Source organism: Notolepis coatsorum, assembly GCF_963971535.1.
Source record: "Notolepis coatsorum genome assembly, chromosome: 1".
In the NCBI taxonomy this organism is placed as follows: Eukaryota; Metazoa; Chordata; class Actinopteri; order Aulopiformes; family Paralepididae; genus Notolepis; species Notolepis coatsorum.
In genome coordinates, this window is record NC_140165.1 from 171,509,659 (window position 1) to 171,528,004 (window position 18,346).

At 45.2% G+C, this 18,346-nt stretch overlaps 1 protein-coding gene across 2 annotated transcripts in view; it reads left to right on the forward strand.

Moving 5' to 3' along the window:
• Positions 1-2,408: 2,408 nt before the first annotated feature.
• LOC311231996 (tripartite motif-containing protein 16-like) overlaps positions 2,409-18,346 on the forward strand; it is a 67,414-nt gene continuing 51,476 nt past the window's right edge. For both annotated transcript variants that reach the window (XM_084318644.1, XM_084318645.1), the window contains exons 1-3: positions 2,409-2,777; positions 5,612-5,716; positions 15,231-15,344. In XM_084318644.1, coding sequence (XP_084174770.1) covers positions 2,424-2,777; positions 5,612-5,716; positions 15,231-15,344 — 573 coding nt within the window. In that variant the 5' untranslated portion in view covers positions 2,409-2,423. The remainder of the gene's footprint in view (positions 2,778-5,611; positions 5,717-15,230; positions 15,345-18,346) is intronic.

Here is an 18,346-nt window from a genome sequence, read left to right on the forward strand (position 1 = left end):
CAGCTACAATAATCTGCAATAATACAGCTACAATAACCTGCAATAATACAGCTACAATAACCTACAATAATACAGCTACAATAACCTACAATAATACAGCTACAATAACCTGCAATAATACAGCTACAATAACCTACAATAATACAGCTACAATAACCTGCAATAATACAGCTACAATAACCTACAATAATACAGCTACAATAACCTGCAATAATACAGCTACAATAACCTACAATAATACAGCTACAATAACCTGCAATAATACAGCTACAATAACCTACAATAATACAGCTACAATAACCTACAATAATACAGCTACAATAACCTGCAATAATGCAGCTACAATAACCTACAATAATACAGCTACAATAACCTACAATAATACAGCTACAATAACCTACAATAATACAGCTACAATAACCTGCAATAATACAGCTACAATAACCTACAATAATACAGCTACAATAACCTACAATAATGCAGCTACAATAACCTACAATAATACAGCTACAATAACCTACAATAATACAGCTACAATAACCTACAATAATACAGCTACAATAACCTACAATAATACAGCTACAATAACCTACAATAATACAGCTACAATAACCTACAATAATACAGCTACAATAACCTACAATAATACAGCTACAATAACCTACAATAATACAGCTACAATAACCTGCAATAATACAGCTACAATAACCTACAATAATACAGCTACAATAACCTACAATAATATAGCTACAATAACCTACAATAATACAGCTACAATAACCTACATTATTACATGGCGTTTTAACATTCGCCGAAATGCTTGATTGTGATTGGTCAATAGCACTCGTCAGAGGTCCGTTATTACTCGATAACGGACCTCTGCCGAGCAATAATGACCGCTGTTCGCAATCGAGCCCACTGACACACACTGCAGCAGTGCAATCAGTCCACACACCTGCCGGCGATAATAATAACTTTATTTGGGCTGACAGCGGACGGAGCCACAGAACAACTGCGTCTGCATTTGATCTCGTCTTGGCGATGGTGTAAAATGAATTAGGTACATTGTTAGTAAGTTAGCCAAATAATTGACCTTCACTATGTTTAAAACACCTCGGTGAGGCGCCTCGGTATTCTAAACTTTGTGTCGGTCAATTATTTTGCGACAATGACCTCGTAGCTATACATTATCCCTTACATAATACAGCTACAATAACCTGCAATAATACAGCTACAATAACCTGACAATAAAATGAATAAATCCCAGTCGATCCCATGGTGATCGCAATTACTCGTGTATATTGGGCATGGCTACCATACGGGAAAGAATAGGTCTGAGGCACCAGATCTTCCACCGATTGCTATGTGCTGATCCACTCCGAGGGGGAAGCAGCCGGAGGTAAGTCAGTACTGGAAGACAACTGATATCCCCAGTTAAAAGGTAGGCGATACTGCCACCTGCCGGGATTCGATCATCATTGCAATTCCAACATAGGCAGCTGTGCCAGGGAGACCCAGCGAGCTCCGAGCGAGTGTTTAGAACGGGGATCAAAGTAAAAAGATCAAAGGAACTAAAAACGAGATATCTCGTTTTTGGTGCTCAAGCGTTGGCGACGAAACACGAGATTATTAATTTTTGGCACAGAAAGAGTTAAGAGGTTAATTTATATGTTAAAAGAAAATCAGGCTAGGCATTTTTTACTCATAATACGATAATAGGTATATTTGCAGTTATTTTGATTGAACCCACTTCACCAAAAAAACAATGCTGATTTGTTTTGCACATAATCTCACACACATCCAAAACCTCTGAACAGTTTTGCACACATTACATTGAGAGTAAATTAGTTTGAATATGGCCACTAGTGATGTCATCGGGACATAGAATCCTTATGTTGTGTTTTATTTATTTGTTGTTATTTGTTGACATGGAGATAGTAACTCTTTCCATAATATGCCGGAATAAAGAAGTTGGTTTTGCTGACACTGATGAGTTTAGCACATCACTGTTTCAGTATAGCTTTCCATCCCAGCGCATGCCCACACATCCCATCCCATCCGGGTCTTACATGCAACATCTTAAGAGCACCCCTAGGTGTCATGTAACACATGATATAAACATATGCCTATATGTAACAATCACTTCTGTTTTGTTCTCGGTATATATTACATTAAATGTGGTGCTTGGAGGTGTAAGAAACCAAATAAATTATATAAATAAAGGAACAATTAAGTTGAGTCTTTACTGTCTGCATCCTATATTATTTAAAAACGCCCCAAAGACATTCTTAACTTTCTATGCCGACTTACTCCACCCCCTGGGAGGAAACCAGGAAATCCCTCCCCTTCTCTCCACTGCCTCTTCAGAGAAAACAAAAGTGTTGTTGTTTTGTCTCTTGTCTGAGAGAGCGACGGTGGATAAAATGGCCCAACAGCAAACATCTGCCTCTGCTGCTCTGACCTACGCTGGACCAGGAGACGTGGCCTGTGATTTCTGCACCGGAACCAGACGCCACAAGGCCATCATGTCTTGCCTGGTGTGTCTGGCTTCTCTCTGCGAGACCCACCTCCAACCTCACCACAGTATCCCTGTGTTCAAGACACACAAGCTGGTCAAAGCCGCGGTCCGACTGCAGGACAAGATGTGTTCTAGTCACAACAAGCTGCTGGAGGCCTACTGTCGTACGGACCAGCAGTGTATCTGTCTGCTGTGCACCATGGAGGAACATAAAGGCCACGACACGGTGTCAGCTGCAGCAGAGAGGACTGAGAAACAGGTAGGACCAGAACATCTACTTCATGACCAAGATCACATTTAAAGAATGAGGAAGGCCCACAGTGAACAAAGGTGTTTAATTAGATCAGCCTGATCTTCATGTTGACCTACTTCTAAAGCAGTTATACAATAAAACATACTGAAGGATGAGGTCTTGGAATTTGCACACAGGTGTAAAATAGAATAATATTTTATGAATTCAGCAGGTTTTAATTCACTTTCCTTTAGTTACCTGACTCTGCAACAACTGACATATTTAAATATGCACTATGTAACTTTTTCCATGGAAAAATACTGTGTCTTCAGCAAACGAAATCAAGCTATTGGACAAGACAAGAGAAACGACAGTAATACATGAAACACAGGGAGTTTGTCCTGTCCATGCGAACGACCAGTGCCATGAAATCCATAAAATGCTACAGTCTCTCAATTTTAGGTCATACAGTGTGACACAAATGTAAAACAATGCCCAAGATATTCCTTTTATTGATTCTTTTGGGGAAATTCTGGTGTCATAGCAGCGTGGGGTGGAGGGGGGGGGGGTAGGTTTACAGGGTAGGGTAATAGTACACAGTAAATCTTGCAGTGTCAAATTAACACTATTCCGAGTGTATCTGTTCCCAACTACAATTAGTGTTAAATTGACTCTTGCTCTTGTGTAAAAGTTAAATTAACTCTAAATAGAGTAAAAACTTAACAGCAAGAGTCAATTTAACACTAATTGTAGTTGGGAACAAATACACTAGTGAATAGTGTTAATTTGACACTGCAGGATTTACTGTGTAGACAGACATAAATATAGGCAATGGAATTATAATACAAATAAACAGTGTAAACAATATAATTTTCTCTGAGTATATGAATATGAGAAGTGTAATCAAAGGTGCAGATGAGGGTCTGTACGGCCTATCAGTTATATTATATGTTACAATAAATATGGGCAATACGGAATTAGGATCCGTAGCATCTGTGTGTGTGTGTGTGTGTGTGTGTGTGTGTGTGTGTGTGTGTGTGTGTGTGTGTGTGTGTGTGTGTGTGTGAATCCACACAATATCTCACAAACTATAGGGCCGATCGGCCTGTGCTCTGGCGCAGAGCGTTACAGAGGCACAAGGATGAGCGTGTGGGAATATGTTTCACGTCAGGCAACATCCAGCATTCTACATTGACTTTTATTTAGTCCTTCTCTGGAGAGTTTATGGTACACCTTTTTACCACCAGAGGGCGACAACAACACCTTTTGCTCTGCATTCACATGGGTCAGCACAAACTAAGTGCAATGGCCAAGCCTCACCCAGTGCGATCTCATCAACAGCCCAATTGTTTTACTTTGCGACAGCTTGGGGCAATGAAAATTACTTGAAAATTACAATATAAATTAGATAATTATAATAATTTGGGAAGTGAGGAGTTCATTTTGTGATGTGAACAGCGTGGCCAAAGGCTGCCAGCACATCTCTCATTTTCCAATAACCAGCTATTGTTACTCAGTTGCGCTTTGAGAAATAATGACATGATTGGGCAGTCATTGGAAGCAACTTGTGTATGCTAATGGCCATCAATCCCAATGAAAACCACAAAAAAATACTAGGCCCACGTGGCCGCACGCTATCACGCCCCCCTTATCGCCCACTCTGCGCCGCTGACTCGGTCCAGCTCCAGCGGCCGTCTTCCGCCTGCGGTATCCTCTCTCCGAGGCGGCTCATTCTTATTAATCCCCCATTGTTCAGGTCGACATGGTCGCACAAACACCCGTTGGAGGAGTAGTGGGGGAGAAATGAATGAATGAATGAAAACTTTATTTAACAGATTGCAGAATGGGTACAATACAGTACGGCGCAACACACACAATTGTTAAGGGGATGCAGACCAGAGAAAGACGTTTGTCTTGTTTCAGGGTCCCCCATTTTCAATTCATATCGACATTTATGACATACACAACATACATGACATTAACATGCCAGTCGATAATTCTTGCTATTTAAAAATATTCCTCCTCTTCTCCCCCACTACTCCTCCAACGGGTGTTTGTGCGACCATGTCTACCTGAACAATGGGGGATTAATAAGAACGAGCCGCCTCGGAGGGAGGATACCGCAGGCGGAAGACGGCCGCTGCTGCTGGAGCTGGACCGAGTCAGCGCCGCACGGAGCCGGGGAGAAAAACCACCGCCTCGCCCCGCTGGCGCTTCCGCTTCACAGCGCGAGAGTGTAAAGGGGGGCGTAATAGCATAGGTCAGTGGCCAATCAGAGGAACCCGGAAACCAAACAGCGTTGTAGAAGGCATAGACGCGTCAGGGCTGGTAATCCTTCCTGTAACAAAGCAACATAGGCCCTCGACCATAGAGGTTAGGGTTAGGGTTGGGGAAGTATTTTACTGTATTGTACCCATTCTGCAATCTGTTAATAAAGTTTTCAATCAATGAATTCCTGGCCGCGCCGCGACCCTCTCTCCAACGTCTCAACCGAGCTTGGTCAAGGGGGAGGGGCTAGGCCCAATGTGGAGTGACGTCAATCAGCGCTAACTTCCGTACTCTCCGCCTCGCCACAGCGCCTAGTGAGGGGCTGCCTCCGCAGCTGGAGGCTACTGCCTTCACTCATTGGGGGGAGATATTTATTCCCAACTATATAGCATGTCGCAGACATTATGGGCTCCAACGAGCACCCATTCTAGTTTGTTACTGTTTTCTCTCATCCGCCATATGTTTAAAAAAGATGCAATTACCTCTCATGGCCACAAGGTGCCAGTCTTACACTATAGATAAAGCTGTCTCTAGTGTAGCTTTAAATGAAGTCCCTAAGTAAAACGCTTCCTTCCTATGTTGATTTGTTCCAGAAACAGCTGGGGGAGAGTCTTTTCAAAGTCCAGGAGAGAGTCCAGGAGAGAGAGAAGGAGAGAGAGAAGGAGCTGAAAGCACTCAGACTAGCTGAGACACTGAAGGTGAGGTCACTTTTTATTTTTCAGTCGTCTGGTAATCTGAAGGTTCCTGGTTCGATCCCAGCTCTTCCTGGAAGCATGCCGAAGTGTCCTTGAGCAAGACACAATGTGCCCAGAGATGGTGTAGTGGTTAGGACCCTGCCTCTGGAACCACATGTACCCCTGTTAGCCTGGGATCCAATCCTACCAGAGCCTTCTTTCCTGTATCTGCCCTATTCTGCATCCCTCTCTACCATCTTACTGTCTAAATAAAGAAAAAATACTCTTAATAATAATAAATAATGGTTTTAACCTCTTTAGCCCGAGCGGTCTGTCGGCGGAGCGCAGATGACATCACGTCATAACTATGAATAATTTTTTTTTCAAAATGTAGACAAGAGTAAATTCCCTAATCCTGTCAAAACAGCAGTCATAGTGTACATTTTCAACAATACGTTTGTTTACCAATAGGTTAAAGTGTTAACTCAATGGAGGCCAAACCGAGATAAGTCGGCTTAACTCGCCATGCGTTGGGCGCCAGACCAGAGATTTCTCGGGTTTTGGTAGTTTATTCCTTTATTCGATATTTGTTTTCATTATTCATCCAGCAACCTTGGCGTTACCATAGGGAATGAGTCTGAGGTTGCCAAAGTGCAATACCGGCCGCATACAGCTAGACGGCGGTATCGAGCACCCTTTGTAACCTTGTGTAATGGCCAAACGTCTCCGGTTAAAATGTTCCTTGTCGGGCGAGGGGAGCGGTTCTCCTGGTTCCATTGAAGCGTGTCAAATATCCCCGATCCATATGTTGTGGTGGATTATGCCGTGGACATTGGATGTACCAGATGGCGATCAAACTATTGGAATATTATTTTTGGAATACTCCCGATCACAGGTAAGGACGATCTGACGTACATTTTAGCTTGATCCAGCAATACTTTTATACCGATTGGGCTGATAAGCGTTTTTAGTGTTTAATACGAATGACTGACAATGACATAATCAGAAACGACCCCCCCCCCCCCCCCCCCTTTCATGCATTCATAATGAAACATAATACCTATGATATAGATTTGATTTCGGAATAATAGCGTGTACAGGCAAGAAACGGCAACGTCTATAGTGGAATTGACGTATGAGGTTATAACTCAGCATTTCAGGAATTACCCTAGACCGCTCTAAAAGCATACTTATATTCACCACGGTATAACACAGGGACGTATGGATGGAAACATTTATTCTTTTTCACATATTGAACGATAGATAGGTGATGTCAATTGGGCCATAGTATTGTATCCATAGCTATAATATAGAATGTAGTTAAAGCTCTACAAACAAGGTGACGCACTCCTATCGTTTAAAGCGTGGCCTTGCTATGACGGGCCCCGACTAATAGCTGGCGCTGAATTAGTTAATAAAATTGTATTTATAAGCTAGCAAACTTTGACAGGAAATAAATGCGAGCAGCCATCTTGTTGTACTCATTATGATGAAGGACACTCAGGTCTTTCAATGAGCGTCAGAATTTCGAAAAACTACCCTACCCAGCTCAAGCCAGCTACTGTACAACAAATTACTTGTGGATGAATGAATTTTTTATTTCTCTTATTTTTCGGGATTATCTTAATCAAAATGATCAAATCAAATTTATTTGTAAGGCCCGACAATACACGTTAATGTCCCCATGGGCCGTACACGTCTTCTTTAACACATTGGGCGCCATGCATTGTGCCCATCATTATGCCCTCTCTGCCACCGCTGTAAGCATATGGAGATGTTTACCTTCTTTGCAGGGCTATAACTTTTTAAATATTATAGCTATATCTGCATTACTATGGCCCATTCAACATCGGGTATCTATCGTTCCGGATGTGGGGACGTTATATTTTTTCATTCATACATTGTTGTGTTAATACCGTCGAGAATATAAGTATGTTTTTAACCTTTTCTGCTGTAATTCCAAAAACGCTAGTTATAGGCCCTGAAGCATATGATAGATTATCGATTGGCGTTTCTTTCCTATACACGCTATATTAAAAAATTCAAATGTATATGATCGGTATACATTATGCTTCATCATGCGTGAAGGAAAGGGGGGAGGGGGGGGTCGTTTATAATTCCTTGATCGTCAGTAACGGCTTTATTTAGTATGGGTTGATATATTGATCAGACTGATTGCAAACAAAGAAATGGACAATCAAGGTGAAAGTAACGTTAGTCTCCTCTTACCGTTCGCCGATGAGACTGGAGGAAAAATATCCTAATAATTTGACGTCGATCTGCTAGATCCATTTCCGGTTTGTATGACGCAATAAACGCCGAAATCATATTGATTATTGCGTTTCGAAAGCGATCCAAATGCACTCGAGTGTGTATATTGATCCACGCCACAATATATCTCTGGCGGAGGAATTTCCTCGATGCACCGATCGCCACTTCCGGTTTGGCGTGAGTGTAACTCGCCCGACCATCCACCAGGCCACGGTATTGAGGCATTGCAATATCAGAACAGGGTCAGGCTGCGATCCGGAGGGAGGCTGGATGAATTCTGAATGCCATGGCGAAAAAATTTAATATTTATCCCAAACACGTGTAATGCCGTTGTTGGCGTTCAACGCATGGCGGGCAATAATAACGATTTACGCCGTTCTTGGCGCACAATGTGTTAAACAAGTCAAGAAGAAACATCACAATAAGTCAAGAACAAAACAAGAACACCATAAGGTCAATTTCTTTTTAATAAATGCAACACTCCCAGACATACCCCACGCGAAGGTAAGGAAAAACTCACTAAAACCTAGCAATAGGAAAAAATGCACCACAGGCAATGTGGAGGAGAGAAACTTTAGAAGGGCCATTCAAGGGGGGGATCGCTCTTCTTAGATGTTGGTGATAGTAGTGTTGCAGTAAAAACAGGCGAACAGTTTGTAAGCATGCACTCATGTGTGTAGTGAAATACAGATGAGTGCATGCGATAGCAACTGAACAGCCGGAGACAGGGAGACAGGGGGGCACGCAGAGAGGGTCGCATCCTCCCGGTCTTCATTACGGGACGTCCAACACTCCGGTCATCACTCCGGGACAGCAACTCACAGGGAGACAGGACAGGCGTTAGACAGCTCTCGTGATTGTGATGGGCGGACATAGCAATAGATACAAGTGGTAAGCATATATGTGAATAGAAGCGACCATGCCGCGGTGGGCAGAGGAGCTAATAGCTAGCTTGGAGTGGGGGGGCAGCTAGCATGCAGGCTAGCACACGGGCTAGCGCGTTAGCTACACAAGCGATCCAGGGCGATATAGCGGAGCTTCAAGCTAGCAACGCAATAGCTAACCAAGAGCTACAAGCTAGCATACAAGCTAACGTAATGGCTAACCAAGCTATACAAGCTGACATACAAGCTAGCGTACAAGCTAATAAGCAGAGCATGCAAGCTGGCACGTTGGCGATCCAGGGCGATATAGCGGAGCTTCAAGCTAGCAACGCAATAGCTAACCAAGAGCTACAAGCTAGCATACAGGCTAACGCAATGGCTATCCAAGCTAGCATGCGGAACATCCAGGGCAACATCAATGGACTCAGGGAGGAGTTGGAGAAGGGTTGGGGAATACAAGCTAACGTGGCGTTGGACCGCAGCGAGGCCTGGCCGGAGAAGGAGCTGCAAGCTAACATGGAAGTTAACACGATGAATGTAGCGCAGCAAGTGATACAAGCTAGTGAGTCGTTGGACCGCAGCGAGGCATGGCTGGAGAAGGAGCTGCAAGCTAACATGGAGGTTAGCACAATGAATACAACGCAGCAAGTGATACAAGCTAACGGGACGTTGGACCGCAGCGAGGCCTGGCTGGAGAAGGAGCTGCAAGCAAACATGGAAGTTAACACAATGAAAATGGCGCAGCAAGGGATACAAGCTGACGAGACGTTGGACCGCAGCGAGGCCTGGCTGGAGAAGGAGCTGCAAGCTAACATGACCAACACGCGGACTGGACTCGATGCAGTGCGGGGTGTTCGGAGGAGCATGGAGGCTGGTTCGGGAGAGGTGAAATGGATGGCCCCCGAGGGAGGGACAGGGAGACGCTGGATACAATCGGACCAACCAGGACTCGGGCACCGAGGTCGGCCGGACCATCCGCACACGAGATGCAGGCGCGAAGGCCACCCGGGCCTGCCAAGATACGAACACGGAGGCCACACATACCAACCGGGATCCGAGCACCGAGATCAACCGGGCTAGCCAGAACTTGAATAACGAAGTCTCACACACCAAGCAGGACTCGAGCACTGAGGTCATACACACCGACCAAGATTCAATATCACATATGCATATAATTAGATAGTGAATGGAGGTTATAATTCGAGACACACTGCAGACAACACACAGACCACTGGGAATACAGACAAGGTAAACACATTAGTTGAGGAAATTGGGACTTGATTCGAGACATATAATACAAATAATACGTGCTAGACTAAACTGTGGACACTAGCACACAGGACACACAACTAAGATGACGGGGAACATGGGGAATCACATTCTGACCGGGAGCTCGGGAAATGTACTATCATATGAAAGATAAAAATTCAAATAAAATGTTGGACAATAATAGGGACATTGGAGAATCCCCACTGGGAATATCTCCGTCATTATAGGAGGAGCCCTCTCCAGGAGAGCCTTACCCCTCCAACCCGCCAACGGGGGTCAAACGGGGTTCAAAAGAATTACTTGGGAAGTGCCAATTGTCTTTAGTCTTCTTATATATTATTTCTTCAGAGTTATGTTAGAATAGCAGTTGCTTTAAATGTGCACATGGACAAATATATACATATACAAGAATTCAAAATGTTGGACATGAAGAGAGGCTTGGAGAATCTCCTTTGGGGGGTATCTCCGTCTCTGGGGGGGGGGGGGGCTTCTCCAGTGGGATCCACTGATCCCCCTCCAAACCGCCAACCGGGGAAAGAGTGCGAACCATATAACCATTTATATTCATGTCATTTTTTCTTATTGTGTTGTTAGTTTTATTTTCATAAATGTATGCAGTGATGTCGGTGACATGGGAGGTACAGAGGTGGGCAGGCTGGGTTCAGTGGGGGGGGTGTCGGGGGGAGGGGCCATAGTTCCGGCGGTTCGACCTGGGGGAGGGGGGGCCTTGCATGTTGTGGGATTGGTGTGGGGGGGTGGGGTTTCCTCGGCCGCCGTGACCGGGACGGTCTGGTCACCGGACTGGGGGGGCACCGGGCTTGGGGTCGCGGGGGTCGGGGGGCCATTGAGGCGTGGTGCTTTGGCCTACTGCGGGCCTGGGCTTGGGGTTCTCGTGGGCCGGCGGCCTGGCGGTCGGGCGGGGGCGGTCTCTGGGGGCTCGGCTCCGCGCATGGTGGACCAGGATATGGGGGTGTTCTGTCTCTCGGGGAGGAGGGCGGGGTTTCTCTCAGGGGGATCAGAGTGGCTGGGCTTTGCCCGGCGGGGCCCTGTGTGTTGGGGGGTCGGTGGGTGTGGGGTGGGGCTCTCGGTGGCATGGGAAATAGCGGGCTTGGCTCGGTGGGGGGGAGTCCCCTATCCTTTCCTCTACTGGGCCTGGCCCAATTGATTCAAGGGACCTGTGACGCTGGGGGCCCGGCTGCGGGCGCAGCGGCCTGGGATATGGGGGGCTCCTATGGGCTTAACTCAGGGGAGGGGATGTCGGGGGAGGGGGACCATCGTTTTCGCGGTTTGGCCCGGGAGGGGGGGTCTTGGATGTTGTGGGGTCGTCGGCCGTGGGGTGGGGTGCTTGGTGACATGGGAGGTAGCGGGCTTGGCTCGGTGGGGGGGAGTGCCACCCCTCGAACCTCTGCTGGGCCTGGCCCAATCAAATTCAAGGTACCCGTGTCGCTGAGTGCTCGGCCCCGCGTGGGACGGCCCTGGGATGTGGGGGAGCCCGGTTTCTGGGGGTGGATGGCGGGAGGGGGGGGGGGTCCCTCTCATGGAGGTCTAGTAGGCTGAGCGTGGCCGAATTCAAGGGGCCCATGTGGATGTACTGTAGTGTTGTTGATGTCATTGTAGGTATTGTGTAAGTCTAACTACACACCCTCAAGACCCCTACGCTCTGCATCTTCTGGCCGCCTCAGACCTACTCCTATCCAAGCTCCGGGAGGGTCATCAAAGAGAAGTCGCCTATTCTCAGTCCTTGCCCCACAATGGTGGAATGAACTACCCACCCCAGTTAGGACAGCCGAATCACGTCCAATCTTTCGCCGTCGACTAAAGACGCACTTCTTCAACCATTATCTGAATTTAAAAAAAAAAACAATAAAAAAAAAAATCGAACCCTAACTAACCGTACTGTCATGCACTTGTCCTAATAAACTAACCTACACTGTAGCACTCAACACTTTGATGAACATTGTTGCTCAGCTGATAGAGTTGTGCCCTTCCTGATGGCTTGTCGTACAGAACTTGTAAGTCGCTTTGGATAAAAGCGTCAGCTAAATGACTAAATGTAAATGTAAATGTGTTGTTTGTCTAATAAATGTTAATAAAAAATTTAAGTAAAAAACTAAAAAATTTGATATATGAAGTAAGCATATTATGTGAATAGAATAGAATACAATAGAAGTACTTAACCCAGCAATGAAACCACGTTGACAGACCACGGACAGAAGACGGTAAGAAGCTGATCCATGGCTTCGGTGGTGCACGTAGAACAGTCACTGCAATCTTGGCCAAGACCCGAGATATCCACCACCTTGGTCAGCACTACGAGACAACCACTCAGAGAGATGGGGGGGGGGGGGGGGGGGTTTGACAGGGGTTAGAGAGTTCCCATGTTTGTAGTGGGCGGAGATGGAGCAATAAAGACATGTAGTGAGCATATGCATACATGGTGACAGTAGAATCATAGTATATAAGAAAATTGTGAAATAGAGTAATAGATAGAACTACTGCAAGCATATGAATACAGGATGAGATACAAGACAATAGCTCAGGGCCGTATGCCCCGTGGGGGCAGGAGAAGTCAATCAGAAGGTTCAGCACAGCATGCCAGACAGAAGACGGTATGAAGCTGTTCCATGGGACCGGTTGAGACAGAGACAGAGGTTAAGACATGGGAGCAAATAGACATCCTAACTAAATTAGACAGATTAATCTAAGGGTCAGTCCCCGACCAGGTGAGATCAGGGTAGGTTGAAGAAGAGAGAGAAAAGATGGGTCTTAACACATTGGCGACCACGGTTTGCAGTGTAATATGGTTCTGGACGACCAGGGTTTGTCAACAAACCGATGTACTTTCTAACAGCTATATATATACTTTATAGTATTGCTATCTGTCCATTCTCATTGTCACTTGAGTGCATAAACCGTGCCTTCATAATGGCTTAAAGAAAATAAAAATCCATCGGTTGGTTGTCATTTTATAGCGTCGTGAATATAAGCTTTATCGCAGTTTTCGCCTTGTCTTTTTTCTGGGAAGCTAGATATGAGGCTAAAGGCTAGTCACGTTATATCAAACGCCATTTCTGTTGTATATATACTAGCCATATTCACTGATCGATCGCTTGCGTGTTACAACAATGTCCAATCCGGCTGTAATTTGGGTGAATAGTATCCTACCGTCAGCCCATGTGATCGACGGCAGCATTTCGTCATTATTCATCGGCATCTGGTAGATCGATATGTCCATTGGCTGATCATAAATCCCATTATTCCAGGCTGATATCTGCGTTCCGTAACGTGATCAAAGATGGAGGATGTTCGGCTGGGATCCAGGCTCATATGAAATGCCCCAGACAGTAAAAAATATAATTTTCCCATTCGGCCTCAATGATACTGCAGTGGAGCGATGGCGCCCCTAAGAGGATCTGGCCGGTATTGCATGTCGCCGATTTAAATCTGGCGGGTAAATCTGCAGAGTCGATCCGGGATCTTGATCTGTTTATTAATATGGAATAAAACAATAACAACTTGCCACGAGGGTCCTCAACGGGTGGAATCGAAACACGAGTTAACTCGTGGCTGGTCCTTAAAGTGTTAAGCAGGGATTTAAAAGCTTTGACAGAGCAGGCACCCCTGACGACGGCAGGTAATTTGTTCCACAGGTAGGGAGCGCGGTAGACAAAGGCTCTGTGGCCAGCGGATTTCTTTTTAATCCTAGGAATTGATAAGGCATATTCTTTTATTGACCTTGAAAGATGAGGAGAGGGTGTTAGCAATCAAATATTTATTACAGAGTGAATATTCAATATTACAGAGTATTTACACAAACAGCTGAGAGTGGAGAGTTCCAACTTAGCTTTGGTGAAGGCCGAGCAGAAGTCTCCCGATCCGAATCACATTGTCATTTTTATAGTCAGGTGGTTGGTGTTCTGAGCGAATGAGGTGCCTTCCTTCCAAATTAGCATGAAGAAAGGTTCTGGACTTTAAACAATGTCTATATAAGGTAAACAGTTGAAATGACAAGGGTCTAGAATTACATCTGTCTCCTGGTAGTTTCAGACAGCTGGGGTCATGGTGACACATAGGCCTGTTTTAATACCATATCATAATAACACATTTTAATGGTACACACATTTGTAGATATCTTATGGTTCTTACAATAGATAAATGGATTGATTCATAGGTATTATACATTATTCTAGATCCTGACAATGCTCCCTGTCAGTGGTCAGCCAAACCCGTCACCTCATCAGTTCTTGGGGCTGTGTGGCTTTTTACCAACAGCTGCACTGACCCTTCCGGTAACAAATAGATTGTGACACCTCAGTCAGGCCACAGACATGCTAAAATAACTACAGGCTGAGACCTGATAATAGGAATACATTAATACATGTATCTAGGGACATAAATTGATTGATTTTATCCCACAGAATCGATAGAAGCCCCGCATTTTGTGAGCGCAGAGCACGAGCGGGCGAGTATCGGGAGATGAGATCGGATAGATAGAGTGGTGCAAGCCCATTTAAAATTTTGTAGGTGAGGAGTAGCACTTTAAAGTCAGATCGGGCTTGAATAGGAAGCCAGTGTAGGGCGGACAAAACTGGTGTGATGTGATCAAATTTTCTAGTTTTAGTTAGTATCCGTGCAGCCGCATTTTGCACGAGTTGAAGATTTTTGATGCTTGAATTAGGTAGGCCTGAAAAAAGTGCATTACAGTAGTCTAGAATTAGGGTTTCAGCATCAGCCAGAGTTAAAATGGGGCAATTTTTTGCGATATTACGAAGATGGAAGAAGGCAATTTTGGTGAATATTTTTTATATGTGCATTAAATGAGATGGAGGAATCAAAAATGACTCAGAGGTTTTTTATGGTGGAGCTCTGGGATACATGACGAGGTATACTCGTCATTGGCAATTAATGTGTTAAGAGGTTAATAAAGAAAAAGACACTGACAGAACCAACAAGCAGGTTAGCGCATTGCATGTTAACCTCAGCCTTCGGTGTGTGTGTGTGTGCGTGTGTGTATGTGTGTGTGTATGTGAGTGAATGTGAGGCATAAGTTGTAAAGCTCTTTAGAAGAATGTGCTATAAAAATGCAGTCCATTCATGTCTTTGTGTCTCAACAGAGTCAGGCTGAAGGGGTCCTGAAGCAACTGGACCAGGAGATAGAGGATCTGAGGAGGAGAGGGGTCGAGCTGGAGCAGCTGGAGCAAACTGACGACCACATCCAGTTCATTCAGGTTCACTAGATATTCAGTCTTATCCATAGGACTGACTGTAACTGTTTCTGATGAATATGCCTTCCATATATCTTTGAACCACATCCATTGTACTCAGGAGGTCTGGGCTTTTTTGTGTTTCTGAACCCCCCCCCCCCCCCCCCCCCCCCCCCCGATTCTGGGCCCGTTAGGGGGATTTAATTCCTTTATTTGTTTTACATAATATGAAAGTGCAGGTTCATACCCTCCAAATAAGCCATCACTTGTACAAATCAGGCAGATACTTTTCAATCTATGGCTTATGAAGCACGCTTATAACACACAACTCTTTTCTGAGCTAGAGGGCTTCAAAGAAACCCGAACCATTTCTCTTGTCATGTATAATGACTCATTTACCCAGAAAGCAATGTAACCCCCCCCCCCCCCCCGACTTGACACATCCAGTCTGAGAGCAGCCCTTTGTTAGTCTAATGACTTGTGACCCCTGCTTCTATCCCCAGGCCATCAGCTCAATGACTCTATGCAACACTAATCCAACCATTTATGGAATCATGGAAACAAAATAAGTGATGAGATTAATCAAACAGGTGAAACAAGCTAAATTACAATCACAAAACACAAAATTGTTACAAATCTTAATTTCAACTCCAACGGCTGGGTGGCGCAGCGGACATTGCGCTCGTCACCAACACAAGAGACACCGGGTTCGAATCCGCTGTCGGTGTTGCCTCCGGCTTGGGCCGGCCGTCATACTGGCTCAATTGGCAGAGTCAGCGGGTGGAAGTCGATGGGTGGTAATCTGGACGTTGTGGACAGCGACTCCTACAGGTCGGTTGGGGGACGCCTGCACAGCAGAGACAGGAAATGGCGGGGGTAGTGTGAGCCTCCCACACGTTACACCTCACCAATGAGAGTCCGCGCTGGCAGGTGAAAATATGTGACAGGCTGCCTCCTCGTGTACCGGAGGGGACACGTGATGCAAGGCTTCTATCCTCCCTACAACCAACCATTGGGGGGCATATGCAAGCAACGTTCAAGACAGGGGAGGGGAGAATTGGAAACACGAAATTGGGATGGGAGAAAAATAGAAAATAAGGAGAACAAGTGGATCAACATTTTTTATTTATTTTTTTAACTTCGGGTGGAATCTCCTTTTGGTGGAATTCCGTAACATGCAACAAGCACAAGCAGCACATAAGCTTTATCCCCAAACAAGAAGACCAAGCTCGATCTGTAATTTTTAGAGACACGATCATAAGGAGGCGTTTGTCATAATGAGTCTCCTGAACAATTTAAAACCAAGCATGACTCGATCAGAGCTTCCGACGTCGTGGTATGGTCACTTTTCCGTGACCATCCGCGGATTCCCGGAGGTACTGTATTATGTGCTGTGCACACACACACACACACACACACACACACACACACACACACAAAGGGAGAGTGAAAGTACTCAGCCCCTCCCCTATGACTCAAGTGTAGTTCCTTAGACAGCAAGGGAAATCATACAGCCGGACAAGTTAACAATAATTAACCCATTGTTGGATTCTCGTCTCTATCAGCCAGTAATCACCTCATCACCTGTGGCTCTGTGAAGTTTCTGCGTTGTGTTTACTCATTCTCTAGCTGATACACGATATCTTCCCCGTTGATGCATTCGTCTCAAAAAGAATTAACGAGACACTGGAAACAGGATACCTCTCCTGGATGTTGACGTTTATTCTCATAAACATACTCTGTACAAGATTCTAATGATCTCTCTCTCTATCAGCCCGGTGGTTGTCACGGCCTAGTGTTATCCAAAAAGGTGGGGGCCACGCATCAGCTTCCCTTCCCCCACCCTCTAGCTCCTGAGGTCTCTGTCTACGTGTCCACGCGTCTACGTGTTCATTTGTTAGTCTGAGTCTAACCAGAAGAACTCACAGCTATAAGTCTTGACTCTTTCCCCTAGCAACCGGCGACCATCCCCGTAGCCACGGCCCTTCTCTCGTTACTAAGTGACGCGATGCCATGGCAACGGCGCTCTTGTCACCTCTGACACACTTTAACGCTGCTATCATTCAAAAGGCTCTCTCTCTGCGGCCTGCCCTGCCCCCCTCTCTGTCCTCAGTGATTGACCTTGGCGCACAGCCCAAGTCCTTATCTGGTCTCCGCTCTGGCTGTCTGTGGCTCCCCAGTATAACTTGAAAACACACACAAATGAAAACTGCTGTTTCCTCTATAGATCCGTCAGAGTAGATGCTGTCATCTACAGATATTTACATTATGTACACATTGAAAAACAGGGCTATTCTATCACCATTTACAAGTCGTATTACATTTAGCAAATAAGGAAACAGATAGAACATTTCAAAGCACTAGAAATTGCGAATATCAAATATTTGTTACCTAATTCTGAATCGCGCAACATTTTCGGCATTAACACATTCTGCGCCACGCAGTATGCCCATCTTATACCACTCTCGGCCAGTGCTGTAACCCTATGTAGTGGCTCACCTTCTTTGCAGGGCTATAACTTTTTAAATATTATAGCTACCGTAAATCCTCAATGCATTTAGACAAACACAGGCCTGTCTTTAATATAAGGTCGCAAAAAAAAGTATTTTTTCGTGCCGTGATATAGAATGAGATAAACTCTGGCCAATGGAAATCAAGTGCTGCCTCCCGCTACACTGACTACCGTACATTAACGTTTCCCTCTGGTTAGCTTTAGCGCTAGCCGCTAGCTAACGTTGTCATAATATGGTAAATCTGTGGGGTCAGCTGGATGACGTTGACTTCGTTTGCAAACGTTAACGTTCGCTATCTATATGACATTGGCAGACGAGGCTGGCTTTGTCCAGTTGACACATTACAGACCATGATGCTATGATAACGTTAGTAGCTAAAGCTACTGCATGTAAACAACTCGATTCAACTGAAGAAGTCGAGACGGTACCACACGCTAAACCGTCCCCGGACCCCACAACCTAGTATAGACAGTTCCAACTTCAGTGTGTGAATTACGTTAATCCCACAATTAC